The 23,296-nt window shown below is 50.9% G+C and overlaps 1 protein-coding gene across 2 annotated transcripts in view; it reads right to left on the bottom strand.

The window, feature by feature from the left end:
* Positions 1–949: 949 nt before the first annotated feature.
* RFTN1 (raftlin, lipid raft linker 1) overlaps positions 950–23,296 on the bottom strand; it is a 192,714-nt gene continuing 170,367 nt past the window's right edge. For both annotated transcript variants that reach the window (XM_040636843.1, XM_040636842.1), the window contains exons 8-10: positions 10,791–10,894; positions 8,345–8,426; positions 950–2,324 (exon numbers count right to left, since the gene is read on the bottom strand). In XM_040636843.1, coding sequence (XP_040492777.1) covers positions 1,929–2,324; positions 8,345–8,426; positions 10,791–10,894 — 582 coding nt within the window. In that variant the 3' untranslated portion in view covers positions 950–1,928. The remainder of the gene's footprint in view (positions 2,325–8,344; positions 8,427–10,790; positions 10,895–23,296) is intronic.

The raw sequence follows: 23,296 nt of genomic DNA on the forward strand, positions 1-23,296 counted from the left end.
GAAGGGTGCAGCCTGGGGCCAAATGCTTCCCGAAGTCGTGAGAGATGGGCATCGTTTTTGTCGCAGGCTCTGCTAACTAGCATATTTTTAAAAAGCCATGATCCTCTAAGATACAGCCTAAGAGATAATTTTTTAAATCAGGGCTGTATAGATATTCTTGAGTGCAATTGTGGAAAATGTCAATTATAAATAGTTGTCTTCTCTTTGAACAGAGCTTTCAACCTTTTTAGGGAAGCTCTGGAGCTGGGCGGGGGAACTTTGCTCAAAAATCAAGAGAAAAACAATTGTACAATGTGGCTTACAAGGGTTTCCAATACTGCCCTATAGAAATATAGTACATGTGTTTATTTTAGCAAAACTTGCAAACAAGGAAGAGACTTGCTTCACGAAATAATTTACTTTAAAAGTCTGGTAGCGGGCACCTGGGTGGCTCAGTCGGTTAAGCATCTGACCAGTGATTTCGGCTCAGATCATGATCTCTTGGGTTGTGGGACTGAGCCCTGCATCCGGCTCCACGCTCGGTGGGGAGTCTCCTTGGGATTCTGTCTCTCTCTCTGCCCCTGCCCCCACTCGTGTGTGTGCATACTCTCTCTCTCCCTCTCTAAAATAAATCTTTTTTTTAAAAAAGTCTGGAAACATGCAAAGAAACCAAGATGTAGGACTTTGTTTTTAAAAGGTATTTGTCTCTACCATCCCAGGCCATCGGAGGTGGCTGTGCCCTGCCTTAGCCAGTGACACCTGAATCTCACTGTCCATCTTCTTTCTACAAATGACAGGAAAGCACTGTGTGCTTCGTTGGCTCTGCTATTTTCCACAGGAACTTCATTTTCTTCTCCAAAATCATCATGCTGCCATAGTCAGCAACTTACGGAGTGAATGGGGACCGAGTCCTTTGGACATCAGGCTAGGACTTTTCACTGTGACACAAGACTCAATACTCACAATGCACTAAACTCATAGATGATTTATTGCTTTAAGTAACTAAACAAGAAAGAGAAGAGACAGGCTGTTGTTTGGGTCAAGACAATCGGCGTTCTCTCTCCACGGTTTGCCAGTTGCATCTACTTAAAGCCTTAACAATACTTTCTGGACAATATAAACACGTGATAGCATACATGGAAACAACTTGGCCAATGATACACTGATTAAAATAGCACATAACAAGGGCTCCCAACTGGCCGGGTTGCCCTGAAATGACAGAAGGAACATGTGTTCATATGATGTGCTGAGTACAAAACCCTTAAAAAAGTTTTTGGCATTAATACTAATACAGAATACTTTCTTGGACATTCTGCAAGAGCAGGGGCACACACAGAGTTTTACCTCTTCATTTCCAGATTACCAGTATCTATGGGAACACTTCGAGAAAAGCCGGTAGGTGGGGCACCTCCCCTACCCACCGTCATTTTCTTTGCCAAAGCAGCATGGTCTGTGGGGTTGAGACGGAGCAGGGCACCTGATGGCCTCCAGGCATTGTCACGTCACCAAGTAGCTGCAGAAAGCAGCAGGGGATGGACAGTGCCCCAGCAAGGGGGCGGGTGGGGGGGGAAAGGAACAACAGACAGCCTTGGTTTGTAGCCAGGGAGGCCCAAGGATGGACTTGAGTCGAATGCTCCCTGGAGGCCGTGGGGGTGGACACAGGCACTGACTGGTCCAGTCCCTCCCACGGGACTGGGAAACGGATGAGGAAATAACTTGACCTCTCGCATTCTAACACTGGGGCATTACGACACATTTCTAATGGATGTGCGGAGACCAACATGGTCAGGGACCCAGCCCTCGGAGGGCCCGGGTGAGCTCACAAGAAGAGGTCAAGCCAAGCCAAAGGGTAACACTGGACACTGAGGCAAACCGGCCCCCACCCCTGATGCCAGCACAGAGCCTCGGGGCTGCCAGCTCAGCAGGCTTTCAACACCAATGCTCTAGACTCAGTTGTCTTCCAGCATGGCGGGCTCCGAGGCCCCTTCCCCGGCACCCCCCTCCCTGATATCCTCCCCGGAATGGGAGTGCTCAGCGCAGCCCCCTGTGGGGGCCCTGCAGGGACCAGCTGGACCATTTTGCACAGCCTCGGCCTCCACGCAGAGCCGGTCGGGATGCTGCTTTCCTTCTGTGACCTCCTGGATGGGGACCTTCAGCTCCTCCGAGGCCTCGTCCTCCTGGTGTGGGCCTGGCACACAGTTTCCCACGTCTCCAGCTTTGGAAAACTGCTCTTCTAAGTTCTTCTCGTTTTCTTCTGCTTGTCGCTTGTCTCTGGCGCTGAATTTACCTTTGGATTTCCTCATCTGCCTGCTGTGCATGTCTTCTCGGGAGAACCGCCACTGGAACTAGAGATCAGAGAGGACGGGGATAAATAAATGCAGTCTCCGTGAACCCAGAGCTTCACCTGATTGCTTGCCTTCGTGCCCACGTCCCTCCTCGGAGCAAGACACACAATTCCCGTATTCCTGGAGCAGAGCATTACCGGCACCAAACTTGAATCATGGCCCAGACACTTCACACCCGTGGCAAGAGCCTGCCCAACGCGCTCCATGACGTGTCTTGTAGGTGTGGAGTTCAGGGGTCTCTGGGGACAGGGCTCTGGGAAAGGAGGTCCTGACACCCATCATTTGGAGAAGCAGGATGGGAGAAGAGACGTGGGGCCTGCCCCTCCTAAGAGCCACGGCGCTGGCTACGCGCCTCCGTTCTGAGCGGGTTGTGCTTCCCAAGCACCGGGCCTGCGTTCTCCTACCAGATCCCCGGAGTTAGAAGGGCGCAGAACTTGGGGCCGGCGCTGTGCTGCGGGCTCCATTCTCCTGTCCCACCCCAGGCCAACTTAAAAGGCCATCCCAGCTCCAGGGCTCTCCGGGGGGTTGGCTAATAAAGCCACTGCTGTGACCGCATCACAGCTCAGCTTCCTCTCCCCCCCCTCACCCCGGTGCCCTCCTTTCCCCACAGGTGTTCCTGGGAGCACACCCCCTAAAAACTTCCTCCACCCAAATCTATCAGAGGCTGCTTCCTGGGGGGCTGCCCTGCAACTAAGCATTTCCCCATGTGACAGGGAAGTCAACAGAGGCTCCGAGAGGACAAGGGTGCCCAGTCAGTAATGGAGCTGGGCAAGAACGGGTCATGTGGAAGCTAGGAGGGGAGACTGGGCATGAAGAGGCCCCACGATCGGGCGGTGCCCACGTGTCATCGAGGTTGCTGTTGGGGGCGGCGGCGGTGGCGCTGAGGTCCAAAGTCAGCGGCCTGCACGGGTGGTTCGGGGCCCGGCGATGCCGGCCTGGCAGCCCCTCTGAGGGAGCCGAGGCATCCCCTTGTCGGCACGGGGATGCCGTTGTTGGGACGCAGGGCGTGGGTGGAGTAAGCTCTCAGCCCATCCCAGAGGGCTGTCTGTCTTTGGGCAAGTTATCAATCTCTCCAAGTCTCAAATTCCTCATCTCTCAAATAGGCGTCTGCCCCCAGGGCTGGGCTGCAACTCTGGGCCCCGTCACACTGTCACGGATGCCGAGAGCGCCCCCTGCGGTTGGGCGGTGTACGACCGTGGACGATTCTGTCCGTGCCAGGGTCTTCCCTGGACTCTTCTTTTCTAATGCAAACCCAGCTCTCGTCTCAGCAACTGCTCTTGCTAAGGAAGCAGAACTTGCGTGCGCCCTCGGGAAGCCCAGCCATCTCTGGTTTCCTGTAGAAGGTCACACCTAATCCACCAGGAGAACACACCAGCCACTTTCTCCAGGGACCGGCCAGGCTGTGGGGCAGAGGATTTGGGGCTGTCAGCACGAGCTGGTGGGGACGATCCCAGCCAACGTTTTCTGTCCTTCTGAGTCACCACAGGGACACCCGTCAAGTCACGTGCCTTCTAGGACTACACTGTCTTCTGTGTCCTCAGACAGGCCATGGTGACGTCACTCACTCCCCCTGCTGCCTGGGGGTCCCCATCCCCCCACAGCTGTCATGGGGGCTGCAGCCAAGTAGGGAGGAGGCCCTGACTCGAGTCTCCCTTTCCCTCCTCCTCTCTCTTGCGGAGGCATTCAGAAGCGGAGAAGCAGCTGGGGCCCAAGCCAGGGTTTGTATCGTCTGAAAGCGAAATGTTCCCAAGTGTGAAGGCACACTGCCCACAGGTACCTGCTGGGAAGAAACGAGCACACACCGAGGTGCCTGCCGCGTCTCTCACACTGTGGCAAGGTCTCGCATGTCCCTGAATCTCCAAAACAGCACTCTCCCTAGTCAGCTCATTTTATAGCATGATTTTATAGACGAGCGCATAGAGGTTCAGAGAGCTTGAGTAACTTGCCCGAAGTCACACAGCCAGAAAAGAGCATGCTGGAATGCAGACACAGCTGTTTCTGGCTCCACGCAACCCTTCCAGCCTCTCAGTCTTGGTGGACGAAAGGCTTTAGGCTCTCGCCCCAGCAGCAAGGAGGAGAAGAAACAAGGGGAGAGGCCACGCACCTTTGGAAGGGCTCAGCCCAACACATAAGCGCCTCCCCTTTCAGACTGTGATGCATCTGCTGGGTCAGGCATGTGACTCATTAGGCCAAGCAGTCAGTTAATGGAAATCCAGATTTAACTGCCATTAAAGATACTTGGGTTTGGCTTATTTAAAAAAAAAAAAAAAAGATCTATGCCAAAGCCTCCCTGACAGGCCTATTTTTAAAAAGATCAATAATGATAAAATTTGAACGGCAGTCCACAGGCAAGCCAAGAAAGGGCCTTATGCTATTTAACTCAGACCCTGGCCCCCAGACTTGAATGGGCATCGCACTCATCCAGAGGGTGCCTGAAGCACATCACTGGCCCCATCCCAGAGTTTCTGACTCAGGGCAACCTGGGGAGGGGAGGGAGACTTGGCATGTTTAACAAACTCCAGGTAAGGCCCATACTGCTAGTCCACGGGCCCCAGTCTGAGAAGCACTGAGCTAAGAGAAAGACACCCCCTGCCCTCCCGCGGCCCCCAGCTCTGCCCCTCATGGAGAGGCTTCCTTGTCTCCCTCCCCTCTTCACACCCACTCCCTTCACCATTCCCTTCTCCTCCTCCTTTAAGCGGAGGACCGGAGGACTGTCGGGGGTTTTAACAAACACAACAATTGTTCCAGATCCCAAGGCTCAACAAGGCAACGTCTCAGAAAGCAAGATGAGGAGAAGCAGGGACACAGCCACCCCTGGGACGGTGACAGCTTTTTGGGTTGAGGCTCTGAGGGCAGGTCTGTAACATCCTTACAGGCAGGCGGCCCAGCTGGGAAGCTGGATTCCTCATCTGGAGCGGTACCAGGGAAGAGCCTCTGAACAAACTAAGCAGACCGCACCAGTGCCGGGCCCTTCGCCAGCAGTGGGTCTGTGGCACGTGGGGGTGCCGCTGGCGCCCACACCGAGAAAGAGTCCCACTAGCTGTCCATGTGAGAAACAAGTGTGGAAAAGAAGAAAATCCTTCACTTGACAGCGGTGTGGGTCCAGAGTTCCATGTCGGGAAGGGCTAATGGATTTAATTCCCACATTTTAAAAACTGTCCGTTACCTGCCTCCACTTCAAGGAGTGTAGCCGGAAGGAAGACTTTGGTGTGGGAGAAATCATCTATTACCTTGGAAGGACTTTAATTATTTGCTTTGAAAGCCCCACTCACGTGCACACAAAGAGGTTTCTTTCAAATGCCGGAAAGTCTTGATGGGAGAATTTTCTCCACTTTGCTAATTAAAAGAGGCCTCAATCTGCTGTGTCCTTGGTGTGCCAGCCTTGTGGCCCCTTTTCTTAGATTTCAGAGCAGACATAATACGAATGTCCTGGGCTCACACATTTCATGACTCATACAAACAAAGGAAGAGAGTGTCTGAGGCAGAGGGAACGGCCAGAGCAAAGTCCCTGTGGCAAGAAGGGGCACAGAAGAGCATGAAGGCCTCAGTAGCTGGGGTGCAGAAAATGGGGACGGTGGCAGAAGAACCAAGAGGGGCCAGACCACACACGGCCCTGTGGGTCCCATGCAGATTCACATCTTAAGAACCACACAAAGCTTTAGAACCATTTTAAGCTGTGGGGGTGACATGATTCAGTGTGCTTTTGTACAAGATTCCCTTCGCTCCTAGTGGAGAACATACTTAGCAGCGACCTGTGGCCGGAGGATTAGAGTTGTTGAGCACAGGATGGTGGCGAGAAGTGGAGGGATTCAAGTTCCTAGTACCTAAAACAGACGTGTCTTGAGGAGAGAGTGACCATGGCAGTGAGGAGACGGGGAGTCAAGGATGAGCCCTGGGTGGGTGGGTGCCTCTGGACAGTGGTGGTGCCCTTGTTCTAGATTTCTAGTACTGAAAAGGCCGGTGCAGGAATCGTCAACTCAGGCACTCAGATTTCTCATTCTGGGGATGAATGAGATTTTCTAAGGAAGACCAGAGAGTGAGAGAGAAATGGGGCTGGGTCTGAAAACCTGCTGGAAAACCAGAACAACGTGGGGTCAGAGCCGAGAGGAAAAGCTGCGTCAAGAGGCAGAGGGCGGTCAACAGCGTCAGTGCTGCGGGGACTCAGGCACGGTGAGGACTTGCGGGAGTTACTGCCACGGCCACCGGGGCACCCTCAGCTCGTGGGAGCCGGCTGCCCACCCGAGTCAGCAGCTGAGCCACTGGCCAGGACTGTGCGAGGGAGACAAGCCATCTGGCTGCGAAGTCCCCCCTCTGGGACTCCACCAGTGAGTGAGGTGACCTCTCCAGGTCACACAGAAAACCTGTGCTCGACGGGAGCCAATCCTATGAATGAGCAGAAAAAGAAGTCCTTCAAAAGAGAAAGCAGCACCCATTGTAGTGCAGCTGATTGGGCTTGGAAGGGTCTACCGACCAGCAAGTCAATGGCTCCATCCTCTGGGTTCTCCCCGAGGGAAGTCGGTCCACCTTCTTACAGCGGCTTTAAAGCACTACCTCTAAAATCTCCTGCTTGTCCCGCCGTGAGCCGCACAGCCTTCCTACCAAAGTCAAACCCTGAGTCTCTCGTTTGGGAACCGCCCACATCCCCCACCGGGAAGAGCTGGCAGGAAAAGGCAGCACCGCCTCCTCTTAGGGCCCGAGCTGGCGTGTTTTGGCGTCTGACGGCAGCCTGGCCTGTGCTGGTGCTGTCACTGTGAACGCACGCGGTCCCGAGGAGCCCAGGGCCAAGCTGCAGCTAACAGTGGTCCGGGGGAGATCCATCTTCCAGCCGGCGGCTGACTGCTCCTGGTGGTTAATGGTGACTTCAGCAGTTGCCTTCTGGCCCTCTGCTGCTGTCACCTGTCACATTAGCGTCTTGGAGCTGAGACAGGGACCTTCCTCTGCATTCTACACCATCTGGCTTCAGGTCGCCATCTCCTTGGCGTTCCTCCCAGGAGCCCCCCCCTCCCAGCCCCTTGGGTTTGCCGGCTGGCAAGGGGCTACTACAATCTGTTCACTTGCTTGTTGCTCCTGTCCAGGCTCCGTGTCCAGAGAACATGAGGAACTAAGGGGGGAGCATGGGAAGGTGCCAAGCGCGAGGAGCGGAGCAGGTCCGTCAGGCTCTGCCAGAGAGCACTGCCTTGGCCATCAAAGGCAGCTCGGGCTGGCTTCAGGTGACTCCTGACTTGGGCTTTCACACGTTCCCGACTCCCCCACCTCTTCCTGAGCAAATGGCGAATCACCCACCAGCCGCAAAGTGTGCGGGTGCGAAGCATCAGAATCATCTGACGCGAGGGAAGCACTTGGGTTTGCCTCCTGGAAACACGGGGAAACGTCTCAGAGCAGCACAGTCTCTTGGCATGACTGGGTTTTCCAGGTCATGTGCTGTCCTGTGAGGGGAGGAAGGCCCTCCGGCAACCCCCAGGACAGCCTGGCCTGAGGACTCTGCCACGGATGGTGGCTGGCCTCCGTCCTTACCAGCCACTGTCACTGAGAGGCCTTCGGGCCGGGGCATGTCAAGAAGGAGCTCTGGCATGGTCTCTCTGTCAAGATCACCAAACTTCTGATGTCCGGAGGGATACAACGGGCTGCAACCAGAGCTCATCATGAGATGAAGATACAGAGAAGCTGGGCACGAACTCAAGCCCTCGCACCCCCTGGTTAGAGGGCAGCTGACCTCATGTCCCTATTTTTAGTTTAGTGGGAATATCTGGTCTACGTGAGTGTCCCACAGAACGGTTCTACTCTGCTCTCCGGCCTGACAGACAAGATCCCCCAGCGCCCTCCAGCACTCCCATCTGTTTTCGGCAGCCTCAGGTGTGACTCCCTTTGCCAAGGGGCTCAGGTGTTCCTCTGAGAGCCCTTGGAAGCTGGAGCTGGCTGCCCACCCAACTGCTACAGAAAATGCAGCTGCAGATGGAGCCCTGCCGAGGAAGGCCGAGGAAGGCCGGGGAAGGCCGGGGAAGGCAATCAAGGGCGCTTACCTTTGATTCCTTCTTCTTGATTTTCTGAGGTAGACACGGTCTCTGAAGAAAGACAATCTGCTTGGTGGATACATTCCCCTCCCTGCAACACACGCGGAGCTGAGAATGAGCTGTTACACCCGGGGGGCCCCCAACCCCACCGCTGGGTCCGTCCCTAAGGTTGTTGGGGCTGAGCGCCCACAGAAAGGAAAGCCGCCAGTGAACAGTGAGAGGTCAGAAATCAAGAAGCACTCCCCCTAGCCCAGGCCACCCCCCTTGCTTCCAGGGGGCTCTGCTAGGGGCTCCACAAAAGCTGTGCAGGCATGTCTGCCAAGTCAGCTTCATAGCTGCGTGCTCCCCTTCCCTCAATGTGAAATAACAGCTGGCATCTTGGCCAAATGATGATAAACTGGCTTCTTTAGTGAATCTCAAGAGGTGGAAGGGCTCTTCCAAATCTGTCTTTGGTAATGAGCCAAGGAGAGGTCAGCGTGGCCCGGGACGGGGGCGAGGCTCTGCAGAAGGCTGGCTGAGCACAGGGGTGCGGCCTCGGGCCTCACTGGCCCTCGCTGGGCCCCAGGCAGCCAGGTTGCTCAGGCGTGCTCCTCATTTTCATGGCACAGAGAGCATGCTCCCCCTCGGCCCCCACAGAGCTGCCTTGCAAGATGGCAGAACTATTTGTGAAGGAGATCACTGTCTTCTCTGCGGAGGCAAGCGCCACTGCATGGAATGTCGGAGGGAAAAGGGGGAGAAAATGAACATATTTTGTGCTGGGGCTGGGCTGGGTGATTTCACACATCATGGCTCATTTAAGCGTCACCACAGAGCTCCAAGGAGTGGGACCACTGCCTGTCTGTAAAGACAGGAGACAAAAGCTCCCTTAAGGAGCAGGCTTGAGATCACACGGTGAGGATTCAGGCTCAAACCTGCCTGGTTCCACGCGCTCTCCACTCCACCACGAGGAGGCGTGTATGGCACAGGGGAGTGGAGGAGTAGGGGCCATTACTGAGCAGGTATGAGAGGGAGACAGAGACACATGTCTGTACCCTCTGGGTTTACACGGCTCAAAACGAGCTGGGGCTTCACATTCAAATCTATTCTCATCACGACTCTTGCCCTTTGGAGTGGGTGGTGGAGCAGACATTCTTCTGACTTACAGACAAGGAAATACATTCAGAGAAGCTATAGGACTGGACCAGGATGGACAGTTAGCAAGTGGAAGGGTCTGGACTTGGGTTCAAGCCTGCAGGTCCCAAATCCAGGATTCTTTCCACCCCTCCACATTACCCCATACCCACAGAAGTCTTGGCTGTGAGGCAGCATGGAGGCTCCCAACGGCCCGGGGCCCAAAGGTGGCCGCAGACTGGTGCCCGGTAGTGTGCAGACCCACTGTGGCCCAGTGTCAGGAGGGATTCACGTGGAGAGCCCAGATGGCCTCAAGGAGGGACCCAGGAAGGCACGGATCATCCCCGTCATTCTCCACCCTCAGTCTGGGCTCTGTGGCTACACAGCCCTGCTGTCCCTCCCGGATCACCAGCCTCACCTCGTGCTGCCATCACCCCGTAATGGTGAGCGTGCAGGACGACTCGGGGAAGGTGGAATACTGAGGGCCATGGGACAGGGCATCCCTGCAGGTCAGCGAGGAGACTGCCTGGTGTAGGAGGAGCTCCTGACTCTGGAGACTGAGGTTCTAGTCCCAGTTCTGCCACTTACTGGCTGTGTGGCCTTAGGTATGTGACAGAGCCTCTCTGAGCCTCAGTTTTCTCACCTATAAAATGGGAATCCTATCTATGCTTATAACCCCCAGGGTAGTTAGGAGGATTTGTTTAGATAAGCTCGAAATACAGATGGAAGGCCTTTCAGGGTTGGTATGACTGGGACACGCCCGGGAGGTCAAGGAATGGGGGGGGGGCTGGGCTCAGGTGGACAAATGCCCCTAAATGTGAAACTGTAGGGAGTGCCACAAGCCAGGGCCAAGACTGCAGTCTTTACACCCTCTCTGTGGGACCACTGGCCAAGGGCCATGATCTTGGGTGAGTCCTTCAACCTCCCTGCCATAGCTTCCTCAGCGGTAAAATGGGTTTACTGAAAAGATTCCACCTTGTAGGACTTTTTTTTGAGGACTAAATGAAATTTTACACGCAAGGTACCTACCCAAGCCAGCACAGGGCACATAGTAGGGGCTCAATTTCTTTTGTACCTGAGAGCCCTGGGCGCCCTCAACCCAGGAGGCTCATCTTTGACATGCCTGGCAGTCACGATTCACTGGCCAAGACTCCCCATGTGGGAAGAGGGGTGCAGGGGAGGTTGTGGTTAAGAACCTGAGATCCCAGCTCTGCCACTTCCCAGCTGGAGAGTCTGGTCACCACACCAGCCTCAGAGGCTTGTCACAGGACTAAATAAGTTACGTGGAGTGTGCAGCGCAGGGCAGGTGCTGAGTAATAACGATGATGATGGGGCCTGTCGTTACCTGGTAGTCTTGACGACGGGAGTTGGTAGCACACAGGTGAGCTGCCAGCCATAGGCCGCCAGGGAGTTCAGCAGGGGCACGTAGTCGGTCTGCACCTCGACACCCTGGGGGAGAAAGGCCACTGTGAGGGCTGCGGCTGCCCCGAGTCAACACCTGAGTGACGGAGCGGGGACCGTTCAATTAGCCAAGGCGACAGAGCAGGCAAGAGGCGGGGCGCCCTGCAGCCCGGAGGTCCCGCTCTGCTGACGCTTACGGACTTCAGAGCCAAACTGCCGGCGTGGGATTTCTTTCTGGGTCCCGACTCAGGCTATGCAGTCAGCAAGGAATTAGAGCCAAAGGATTAATGCATTAGTTTGGTTTTATTCTTGTGTGGACGAAGAGCCTCTCTGGAGTCTCTCTGGAGAAGCCCAGTCACCTTGACTCAGAGCTGAATTCAGGGCAGATGGCAACACACACTGAGGATTTCAGAGCGTGTGGTGGGGAGTGAGGTTATGTTTCATAAATGATCAAGTTGTTCGCATCCAGCCATGGCAGCAACACAGACATGTGCACACAAGCGCACACACACACACACACACACACACACACACACACACGGAGCTGCACCTGTGTCACGCAGACTGACACAAACGGGTTAATGAGTGAGGCCTGTGTTTTATTTCAAATCCGTGTGTGCGTGTGGTGGGGGTCTCTGACTTGCCATTCCATTTGGAATCTCAGTCCTGCCCCCATGGGAGGCCACCGTACTGCGAGGCCACTGCCCTGGGGTCCACGTCTCGCTCTCTCACTGCAGCGGGCCTCATTTCTCCCTCTGGGCTCCTGGAGGACATTGGAGGTGCGGCCCCCACCCTGCCCACTGTCTACAACGGATTCCCCGTCCTATGAGGCTGGCTTCAGAACTACAGAAAATCTCAAACAGGTGTCCAGATTCCTTCCAACCAAGGCTAGTCAGCGAGAATTTCAGAGTGGTGGGTACAAAGGGGACGGAAGCCACAGTCCTGCTGCTGGAGTTCACAGCCAGCCGAGGAACAGCACAGACATGCAAGTAATGGGAATAAAAAATGGCCTACGGGCAGGGCCACAAGGCTTCGAGGGTCAGCAGAAGAGGAAGGATGCCAGCTGTGGTCAAGGCAGGCTTCCCGGGGTGCAAGGGCTCAGAAGATATTTGACAGGTGGAGTTGGCGAAGGGGCATTCCAGGGGGAGAACCGCAGCATGTATGACAGAAGATCACACTGGGCCCAGAGCACAGAGGAAGGTGGGCTTCACTTGGGGGCGGCACTGCTCACAAGGGGACCATCGGTGGTGAGTGGCTGTCCTGCTGGAGGCCTTTTGGGAATAGAACCAGCTCGTCTGGCTGCTCTGGGCTAGGGGACTAGAAGAGAGATGTGCCTTGCCTCTTCAAATGGCTTTTAAAACCCCTAAAGCTGGGCACCCCTCCCAGTGTGCCTACCAAGTTGCCTGAACTCCTGGCAAGTAATCGATCCTTTGGGAGCCTGTTTCCTCAACTATAAAAAGTAAGTCTTGGCCTACGACAGTGGTGCTCAAAGTGTGGTCCCCTAGCCAGCAGCACTGGCATCACCTGGGAACTTGTTAGAAATGCAGAGTCTTGGGACCCTGCTGAGACCTACCAGATCAGAAACGTGAGGGTGGGCCCTGAATCTGAAAAGAACCTTCTCAGTAGTTCTGATGCACAAGTCGGAGAAACACTGCCTGTTATCAATAGGTCTCTCTCTCTAAGATAGATAGATAGATAGATAGATAGATAGATAGATAGATAGACAGATTTATTTATTTATTTATTTATTTGGGGGGGTGGGGAGGGGCAGGGGAGAGAGGAGGAGAATCTTAAGCAGACTTTGTGCAGAGCCCAGAGCCAGACATGGGGCTCCATCTCATGACCCTGAAATCACGACCTGACCCGAAACCAAGAGTCAGATGCTCCACTGACCACGCCACCCACGTGCCCCTCAATTAGGTCTCTTCTGATGACAGAAGAGTCTGCAATTCTGTGGCCAAAGTCAATCAGTTGTTACCTCAGAGCTAACCTTCCCCATCCTTCTCTACGTGAGAACGGATAGTAGAGGGCCCTGAAAGGCCCAGCTCTAAAAGGGAATTGGGGTGAGGAAGGGGAGAGGGAAGGTGAAGGACGGACAGGCTAAGGAGGGGGAAGAAAGGAAGGGGCCTTAATAAAAGAAGTGGGAGGGAGCAGGAAGGGAAAGGAGGAAAGGAAAGAGGGGTACGAGTATAATCACTTGATGGGAGGGTCAGGAGGGGCCCCCATTCTAACGCCTTCTCTGAAGCCCCCACTCAGGCCTAGGGAGGGCAGATGACCCAGTGACACCCCTTTCTGCCCAGCCCCCTGGCCACAAGGGGAACTCCCTTCCACACCAGCTGGCGGGCCCTCACCACCTGCTGGGGCTGCTTTATCCTGACAACCCTGCCCCCATCCCTGCAGCCCCGATTTCAAGAAGGGAGGAAAAAAGTGTGAAATCCACACTCTCAAGCTTTGCGAGGTTATGATTACTTGGGCCGATCAAGAATAACCTTCCCACTTTATCAAGCACTGTGACAAACCCGCCACAATCAGACAGTAGCCATGGCAACTAGGACAAGCTTTGGCGCCTCACAAAGCCCTGAGTGGCAGAATGGAGTCCTTTTATTAGTGACTGTGGCCCGGGCTGGGTTTTCTCCGCGGGCACCCAAGAGCAGCGAGACAATGGACAGCCCCCCGCTGCAGCCTGACCTGCCTGCTCAGACGGGCCTGGCCCGGCCTGCCTCTATTTTGCTCTATTTTATTTCGTTTTGTCACTCTCTTAAAGAGAAAGACAGCAGGCTTTCTCCCAACAGTTTTTCCCCTCAGGGTAGGGGATGTCAGCCAGAGGGTGCAGACACACAAAGACTCAAAGGAAAAGAGAAAACACAGCAAAACATAACCCTGCCTGAGAGAGCTGAAGGTTCAGTCTCAAGTGCTAGTATCTGGCTGTCACGTGGTGAGGCGAAAAGGAAAATACAAATGGTAGGGGGTTAGGCGGCAGCCCTCTGGCCAACTCGCCCGCCCTGTCTGGGGTGGTCTTGATTTAATTAATGGCAAATGCGGTTTTCGTAAGCATCTATCAAAGCCCGTTTGAGTATTATCGATACTGTACGAAGATGGCATTTCTAGAATATGACATGAGCCCCATGCAGTCAGGGGAAGAGGCTTTCAAGTCCATTAGCTCAGAAAGGTGGTAGAAAACCTATCCGGATGGAGGCTCCCTTTGATCTGCTTTCCTGTGACACTCCAGTGAGGACAGAAAAGCACAGACAGCACTCCAAAGACAGCCTGCTTATCAAACGGAAAGACATTTCTTTCTGGAAGCAGGAGCACAAAGTTTAATTAACTCTCCACTCTCCTGTGTGGGTCCGTAATCTCCCATCACACCTGGAGTGCTAAAAAAATGGAGCATGTCCTGCGGTTTTTCAACTCGTGTAAAAGGAATTCATTTGTATTTATGGCTCTTTTCTCCCTTTGTTCCCCATAATTTCTCCAGTGGTTGCAAATCAACTAAGGAAACAGACATCCAACACGACTTTCCCTTACCGTCCAAAACTCATGACAACAGCGTGTTGAGTTTACTAAGAAACGCCTTTGTCTTTTGATCATTTTTAAAGATCCTCCACGCAGGGAAGTAATTAGGAGGTAACACACTGGTCCAGTGAGAAAGTTTGTATCCTGAATGTCAGTTTGCTCTTCTCTTTTCTCCTGTTTCAATCTGTGGAAGCAATCTGGGAGAAAAGCAGTTTCAAAGAAAAGACTTGGCTCCTTCCACACGACTGTGCAAATGAAGAGAGGAATTTAATTTCCCATATCTGGAAAGTGTGCGGGACCAGCACTGGGATGGTCTCCATGCCTGAAAACAGGGACTGGGGAATGTTTGCCTCTATTCCTGCCTGCCACCCGGCTGGGCCCTCACCTTTCACGGAGAGGGCGTGCGAAGGTACAGCCCTGAAAAAACACATGTATGGCTTTTGAAAAATTGCTGCCAAAACACTAACGCCCAACACCTATTGGCAGGGTACGCGCATAGTACTGTTTCTTTACTTATCAATTTTAGATATCCTTTGATTTCCTACCATGGGAAATAAAGGCTTCACATTCCCACACACATTTCTTACTTCCTCTTTCTTAGTGCCCCCAAATGGTCATAGTGTAATTCTAATCAAATCAGAAGTTAGTGTTTGTGTTATTACAACTTTGCAAATGTTGCTCAATGCCGGGTCAAGTAATGCACTGTGACTATGCCTTCTTTTTCACATGGTCCTTTATTTTTCCTGGAGTTAATCATGTCCTCAATTTTTTTTTTCATGTGTCTAGTTGTATGTGAGCCCATCACTAATTTATTCTATATGCTCCAACACCTCTATTCTATGCCCATCAATAAATATACCATGTGCCTCAGTATATTAGTTCTGTTTTTTTTCTCCACTAGCGACATCACTTCTGGAGCTTTCTGCACCCTTTCTCCTATCCTGATCTGGCTGCTTTCCATGCCTGGGTTCTTCTCCCACTGCTGTCTAAGGCTGGTGTCTTCTCTTTCTTGGTTTCCTCCACATTTTGCTGGAGTGCAACCTCCAGTGGCTCCCTAGGAAACAAATGCCCTGAAGTCATTTGAATTTGTGTGTTCATAAAAGTGTACAGAAGTCTGGGCTGAAATCTACTTTTCCATTAAGATTTTTCAAGTACTGCTCCACTGGCTTCTGGAGATCAGCACTGCAATTGGGATATCTATTTTGATTGCTAATAGTTTGTAACCTGTTGCACTTTGTAAGCTTTTAGGATATTTTCCCCCATGAAGTTTCAGAATTTCACAACGTGCCTTGGTGTGGGTCGTTTTTACTCATAGGGCTATATACTTGATGGCCTCGCCATCTGAGGATTCTTGTCCTTCACTTCTGAAAAGTGTTCTTTTATTTTCTCTTGACAGTTTTCCTTTCCCCCATTTTCTCTCTTCTTTCTGGATCTTCTATAAGTCAAAATGGAGGACTAATATTTTCATGTTACTACCCCTGCCCTTACTCTTTTTATTTTCCTTCTGAAAGATTTCCTTTCTCTTTCAGCCTTTTTATTACCTTTTTAAATTTTCTGCAGCCCTATTTTTAAGACCCAAAAGGTACATAGATGGGAGCTAGGACTCTTACCATAATACATAAGGACTTTAAACCAATGCCCCGGTTGTCAGCTTTGCAATTCACTTCCCACCATCCCACGGTCATTTATGCTTTGAAAACCAGAGCTCTTCTCACATGGCTCCTTGTACATTCAGGTGGCAGCTTCCTGCACTTTGCTAAGCCAATTAGCATCCCTATATCTACTTTCCGTTTCTAAAAAATGTGTTGAAATCATTCCTCTTCTCCTTTCTCCCAATCTTTTTGTTTTTGTGGCTATCTTACCTATCTATTCATTTGTCTGTCTATCTATCTAATCTATCTATCTATCTATCTATCTATCTATCTATCTATCTATCTATCTACAGTCAGTTTTCATTATTCATGGGAGTTTTGTTCTAGAATGCTGCCACAAGAATTACTGAACACTCTGACCAATGCTCCAGCGGAAATACAGGATTAGGTTTCTTTGAACTTCTGATGACAACACCTTCACCGCCTGATCAATACAGAACCTTGTTTTATGTGTGTTTCTGTTTAAAGGCACCTTTTAAAATATATCTTGTTGATTCATTAACTTTGAACTCACGGCCAACAGCACTAGAACTCAAGCCTGAACAAAACTTATCTAACATGTGTCTGCTCTATAAGGCCCACTGCAGCTTTCTTGTGCCTAGGAACACCAGACAGTTCCTGAGCATTAGGCTTGGGGCCCCTTTAAACAGCACGATCACCAATGAAAGGTGCTTATGTGAAAAATGTGGCACTAAGTAGACTGCAAAGCGGACACTTGTTTCTGAAACAAGAAGGCAGAGTGTCACCTCAACTGGGAACATGAATGTCAGCGAGTCCAATTTTTTGCCACTCTGCATATGCCTGCAAGTGACAGTGAAAGCACCAAGAGAATTGATTTGCGGATTACAAATAAATTTAAGCAAGTAGGATTTGCAAATACAGAATCCATGAATAGTGAGAATTGACTCTATCATCTATCTATCTACATGCCTACCTACCTACCATTGATCATTCCTTTTGTATCATTTCACTGGGATTTTTCAGAAGAAATAGATGTCTGTATCCAACTCCCCACATTGAACACAGCTTTATTATTTTAATGAGCCAACTGGAAGCCCTTTCTAACTAACTTAGAGTCTGGAAGCCCTAAAGTAAAAATAATCAATTTGGTGACATAAAAACCCTTCTGCAAGACAAACGACAAGATGGGAAAACATTTGTAACTCCTATTACAGACAAAAAAGGAAGAGCTCCTAAAATCTGATTTAAAAAAAATCCAGTAATCCAAGTTTTAAAATGGACACAAACAGGAAGAGAGTCACCAAAAAGGAAATTCAAATGGCCATTAAGCACACTAAAAGACAGCACATCCCACAATAAGAGAAATGTGATCTAAAACTACTGAGATATGTATTTTCACCTATCATATCGGTAAAAGCCCAGAAGTTTGACAACTACTTTGTTGACAAGGCTGTGGGGAAGTGGGCATTCTCATACACCTGTGGCAGGAAGGCAAACTGATTCAACCTCATAGAGAACAATTTGACAGTATCTCTCAAAATTGCAAATACATTTACCCTTTGACACAACAATCTCACTTCTGGGAATTTATATATATATATACATATATATAATATATATGTATATATATATGTATGTATATACATATATATGTATATATGTATATACATATATGTATATATATGTGTATATACATGTATATATATGTGTGTATATATATGTATATATATGTGTATATATATATATGTATATATATATAGTGACAAATGTACAAAGTTATTCACTGGAGAACTGTTTGCAATAGCAAAACATTAAAGATATACCCAAGTGTCCATCAATATTAGGCTTGCTAAATTAAACTATGTTTTATGCACATGATGACTTGGGCGCCTGGCTACTGGCTGATCACATGTTGAACCAAGGCGGGCAGGACAAGGAGGACACTGAGAGGGAGTGAATCCATTTTAGTCATGCTGAGTTCGAGGAACAGTGGAAGGTCCAGGAGGCAGCTAGATGAGATGGAGCCTGTGGTGGAAAGAATATGTTCACCTGCTCCCCCAAATATGTCTATGTCCTAATCCCTGGAGCCTGGGCCTATGTCACCTTCTTTGGTAAAAAAGATTTGGCAGATGTGATGAAGTTAAGGATCTTGAGAAGAGATCACCCAGGTGGGCTCAATGTAATCAAAAGAGTCCTTCGAGGAGAGAAGCAGACCCTGGGGGATTGGGGGAGGGTGGTCGGTCAGTCAGGGAAGGAGGTATGAGGACAGAAGCAGAGGTCCGAGTAGACTGGCCCTGAGTAGGATGACCTCTACATGTTGAAAAGCCAAGGAACAGATTCCCTCCTACAGTCTCCAGAGAGAATGCAGCTCTGCCACCACCTTCATTTCAATCCCCTAAAACCCATTTTGGACTTCCGACCTCCAGAACAGTGAGAGAGTAAATTCCTGTTGTTTTAAGCCCACAGCAGCAACAGGAACCTAACACACAGTTGTTAAAGGCAGGCAAAGGTAGGATGAAACTAAAGAGCTGGAGGGGATAGCCAACACTTGGTAGCAGCGAACTCAAGGAGCCCTGAGGTTGGCCGAGGACAGGATCTCCAGGTGGGGCGGTGAGTGGAAAATAAAGAAAACACAGAACTGGTGGAGAGAAATCATCGCTTAAGCAGCCAGGGTGGGAAACAGGTTTAAGGAGAAAGATTCACACCATCAAATGTCACAAGAGGGCAAGCAACACAACGCCCGAAGGACTATTTCTGCAGTTGACAGCGAGGTCTTGGGAGACCACGGCCATGACATTTTAGGAGGGAAATGGCAGATGGCAAGAGGTTGAGCACGTGGCTGGTAGTGAAGACGAGACAGGGTGTAAGTGTGCTGTCAGGAAATGTGGGTTTGCCTGGACTGTGCCTGGGCGCAGCGGGGACTCTGGCCACAAGGGCGGGTGGAGGAGTCCTGCCCTCATGTGATGGAAAGTAGAGACCCAAAGGCATGGCAGGAGGGAAATGCCAAGGAATGTTTCATCTCTATTTATCCAGTGGTAAGTGGACACCATTAACACTGGGCCAGTCTTGCAGAAAACTCAGCGAGTCCTTCAGTATCGCAGAGGACAGGGCTACACTCGTACCACTCCATTCATGAAACTCCACACTTAGTCAACCTGGTTCTATGCTGGGCGCCTGCGAAGCCTCTCCTCCTGCGGCGGGAGATCACGGTCTGGGGGGTGTGGGGAGACTAACGCCATTCCCCCCACGAGATGGAAGCCACCATGAGCTGTGCTGGAGGGAAGGACAGAGGAAGGAACGACTTGCCCCTCCGCTTTCTCTGGGGAAAGGGCAAATCCCTGTGAGGCCAGCTGGGGCTGCAGCAGCCCTGCCTCCCAGGCCCTCATCTTCCATCCTCCCCTGGGCCTCCTGCGGGACGCAGCCTCTGCCAGCCGGAGGGAGGGGCAAGGACGCTGGGGCCGGCTGGAGATGTTGTTTTCCTCTTTGTTTTACACACAATGCCCCAGAAAAACATTTTCCTGATATGTAATTAGGCCAACATAATAGAGTCTAAGAAAGCAGTCCGTCTCATTTTAGACAACTTTGGCTTTCATAACGTTCAAAGAGAATATGTTAAAAAAAAAAAAAAAAAGCTTAGTTCTCAGATGTAGAAAAGGGGGCAGATGAAATGCAGGCAGTGTAGAGAGCCTTCCATCCCAAGACTCTTTACCCACCCCTGCTGCTTAATTCACATCTTTGCCTGATTTTCTCCACCATGCAAGAAAGGTAACCGACTCTGGAGCCCTTTGAGAGCCCAACAAGATAATAATGATAGTTGTTATTATTATTTGAGATGCACTATTTGCAAAAATGGCCTCAATTATTGCTTCCCTATACCCAGGCCTCTTTACAACATAACTCTGCATAAAGAGGGAGAGTCCGTTTCTCTACCCCTTGAATCCAGGCTGGTCTAGTGATTTTCTCTGACCAACAGAATATGGTAGATGTGACCTTGTGGGAGTTCTGAACCTGGGCCTCAAGGGGCCTTGCTGCTTCCACTTGCTCTCGTGGAGCCCTGCTGGCGCTCTGAGGATATGCCTAAGCTAGCCTGGTGGAGGATGGTGGGCATATGAGAGACGCCATCTTGCACCCGTGAGCTGCAGCAGAGACATCTGTGGGAGCCCAGCAGGGATTAGTCAAGCCTAAGCCAGAGCAGCAGTCACCTGGCTGATCTGTGGGCTCACTAGCAGTAACAAAGGGTTGTTATTTTAATTTGCTAAGAATTGATTATTTTCTTCCACAGTAGGAGCTAACTGCCCTATTCTTATTCCTCTGGAAGAGCCAGATGCCCAGCCAAACATCTCGAAGGAAGACCATCGTGAAAGTCACCTGGTCTAACTTGAGAGAAATCCAACATAATAGCTGCGACTGAATGGAATTCATGTCTTTTAATTTTTCACCACACTCAAAGCTGGCACACCCAGCCTTCACCTCCTCTATGCCAGCCACTCTGTGACCTTGCATTACACCTGCAGCCCTGAAGTCTAATTGGTGATAACCTACCATGCGGCCCAGCACTGCTGCCAGCATACCCTGGGAGGGAGAGATAAATGCCCCCTGGGGAAGAGCAGCCCCGCTCTAGACACTGCTCTGGCTTCCCCTAAAGTACCACGCACGCCAAGCTGGCAGGAAAACCACACCTGCATGGGCAAGATAACACTCTCCTGGATGCGAGCACAAGCAGGGCGATTTGGTCCTGGTACACGTGGGTTTCTCTGAAGTGCCATCCGCGGAAGGCGGGAAGGGGCTGTGGGGTGGCAGGCGATGACATGCCACACATACTATCAGAGCTGTCTGCTGACATGCACCTGCCCGAGCAGGATGAGAACCCCAAGAGGCACGTTACAATTCTGGACTCAGGGATTATGCTGGAGGCTGGACATTTTGAGGTCCAGGGGGTGACAACTGGGCAAACCCTGGCCGTGGGTGGGGACAGCCGCTGCCACAGTTCTGAGTGCAAACAGTTAAGCATCTCAGAGCTGCTACACCCCGTTGGCTACTCAGCGGGACCTCATACTGTCGCAGCATGGGACTTACGTCCTCCAGAAGCTGACATTTCACACACATTCTGAATGCATCAGGGGTGAGCATGTCCTCTCCAGCAGACTTGGAAGCAGCTTTGTTTGATAACAATTAAACAAGAAACGTCTTCTCTATTCAGGGACTTGCCAAGTCCCTCCCACTTGCGTTGATGAGCAAGGAAATTAGGCTTTCTGGGAGTAAATAGGAATTGCCACTTTATTACTCCCTCTTTAGACACTTTGACGTGGATGGAGGATCATTTTCTAACCTTTCTTTTTATTTTTTCACCTTATCTTCTACCTGGAAAAGAGAGGATTTAAAAAGAGCTTTTCCACAGGATATAATTAAAGGTATTTACTTTGGAGCTGGGGGCCAGAAAGTTTGTCAGCAAAAACTCTAGAACTTTTTAAAAAATTACTTTATTTTTTTAGAGGTGGGGAGGGGTAGAGGGAGAGAGAGAATCTTAAGCAGGCTCCACACCCAGCACGGAGCCTGACTCGGGGATCAATCTCACAACCCTGAGATCATGACCGGAGTCAAAATCAAGAGTCAGACACTTAACTGACTGAGCCACCCAGGTGCCCCCAAAACTCTAGAAATTTTAAGACCACATCAAAATTATCACCTTCCTCTACAATGGAGTCCTGACACCTTACCAATAATCATAAAACGCTAATCCAAAAGATGGCCCTGAACAAAGGTTGGTTCAAAATCTTAATAGAAGAGGAAACGGAAGGAAAGGGTTAGTCCACGGTCACTGCACAAACTAGCAACAAACACAGCGACGCAAAGCTGGGTGTCTCAGTGTGCTGGGCTACATCAGCCTTGGGTTCCCTCTGAAAAGAAAGTGGGTAAGACCTCGATGCTGTGCAGTGCTCAACACAACAGATTCTCTCTCCCTGACTTTCTCCACCTGGTGAATTCAAGGTGCCACAGTCCCACTTCGGCATTCGGTCAATATTCTCTTCAGTCAATTTTCTCTTCCCAGTGACCCAATTGTCAGCATCTTGTTGCTATGGTTACCATGATTCCAACTCAGCCATCTCTCCCCGTGCTCCCTTCTCCCTCAGGCTAAATTATGTTGCAGGGATCCCACAGCACGTCCTCTGAGGACTCCACTCCTAGTAACTGGACTTCTAATTGGACATCCAAGAAAAATAGCCAGCCTTCAGGACACGTCCGATCCCTGACTGTCCAGTAGCCCCATCCCATGAGTCCTTCCATTCTCCCTGGCTCCCTGCTCCACTACAACCTAGAGGTAAATCCACCACAGCCTGCTGCTCCAGGGTTCCCATCAGCATCTGCACAGCGGCTCACCAAAGGACGAGCTGATGAAGAGCAAACCGAAGTCGAAAAAATGAAAATGATCCCCGAGAGACTGGCCAACTCTACTTGGTGTCCTCTAAAAAAAATCTCCCCATCACCCGCTGTCCTCTGCCCTATCACTTATCTTATTGCTCACTACTTGGCACAGACTGGTCTACTGATTTATTGCCCTTTCCTTCACAGGAACGCGATCTCCACAAAGGCAAGGATTTTAGGACGCCTGGCTGCTCAGCTGGTTGAGCATTTGCCTTCGGCTCGGGTCCCTATCCCAGGGTCCTGGAATCGAATCCCACATCGGGTTCCTTGCTCGGCGGGGAGCCTGCTTCTCCCTCTGCCTGTCACTCCCCCTGCTTGTGCTCTCTCTCTCTGACAAATAAATAAAATCTTTTTAAAAAAGGCAAGGATTTTTTTATCTCTTTGCCGATGAATCCCAAGTATCTAGGGAAGTGTCAGGCACGAGTGAGTGCTCAATAAATAGTCGTGGAGTAAATGAATGAATGCACCTGCCGCTGCACTTTTGGGGCAGCTTCTGCTGTTGCTGTCCTATATTCTCAAAGTGTTATAAAAATTGCTGTAAATCACATTCAACATTGATGAAACATGAGTTTACCATTAAAAAATGTCAGTTAGGGGCGCCTGGCTGGCTCAGTCGTTAAGCGTCTGCCTTCGGCTCAGGGCGTGATCCCAGAGTCCTGGGATCGAGCCCCACATCAGGCTTCTCTGCTGGGAGCCTGCTTCTTCCTCTCCCACTCCCCCTGCTTGTCTGTCTCTCACTGGCTGTCTCTGTGTCAAATAAATAAATAAAATCTTAAAAAAAAAAAAAGAGTCAGTTAATCTGCCAGGAGGGTGTGATACCATTCTCCTGAGTATTCTGATGCGGAAGCTGGAAGTATGTTCTTGTATGAAAATTAAACACGCAGAGTCACATGCTGGTCAC

The sequence above is a fragment of the Ursus maritimus genome, unplaced genomic scaffold (assembly GCF_017311325.1).
Source record: "Ursus maritimus isolate PB19 unplaced genomic scaffold, ASM1731132v1 scaffold_20, whole genome shotgun sequence".
NCBI classification, from domain to species: Eukaryota; Metazoa; Chordata; class Mammalia; order Carnivora; family Ursidae; genus Ursus; species Ursus maritimus.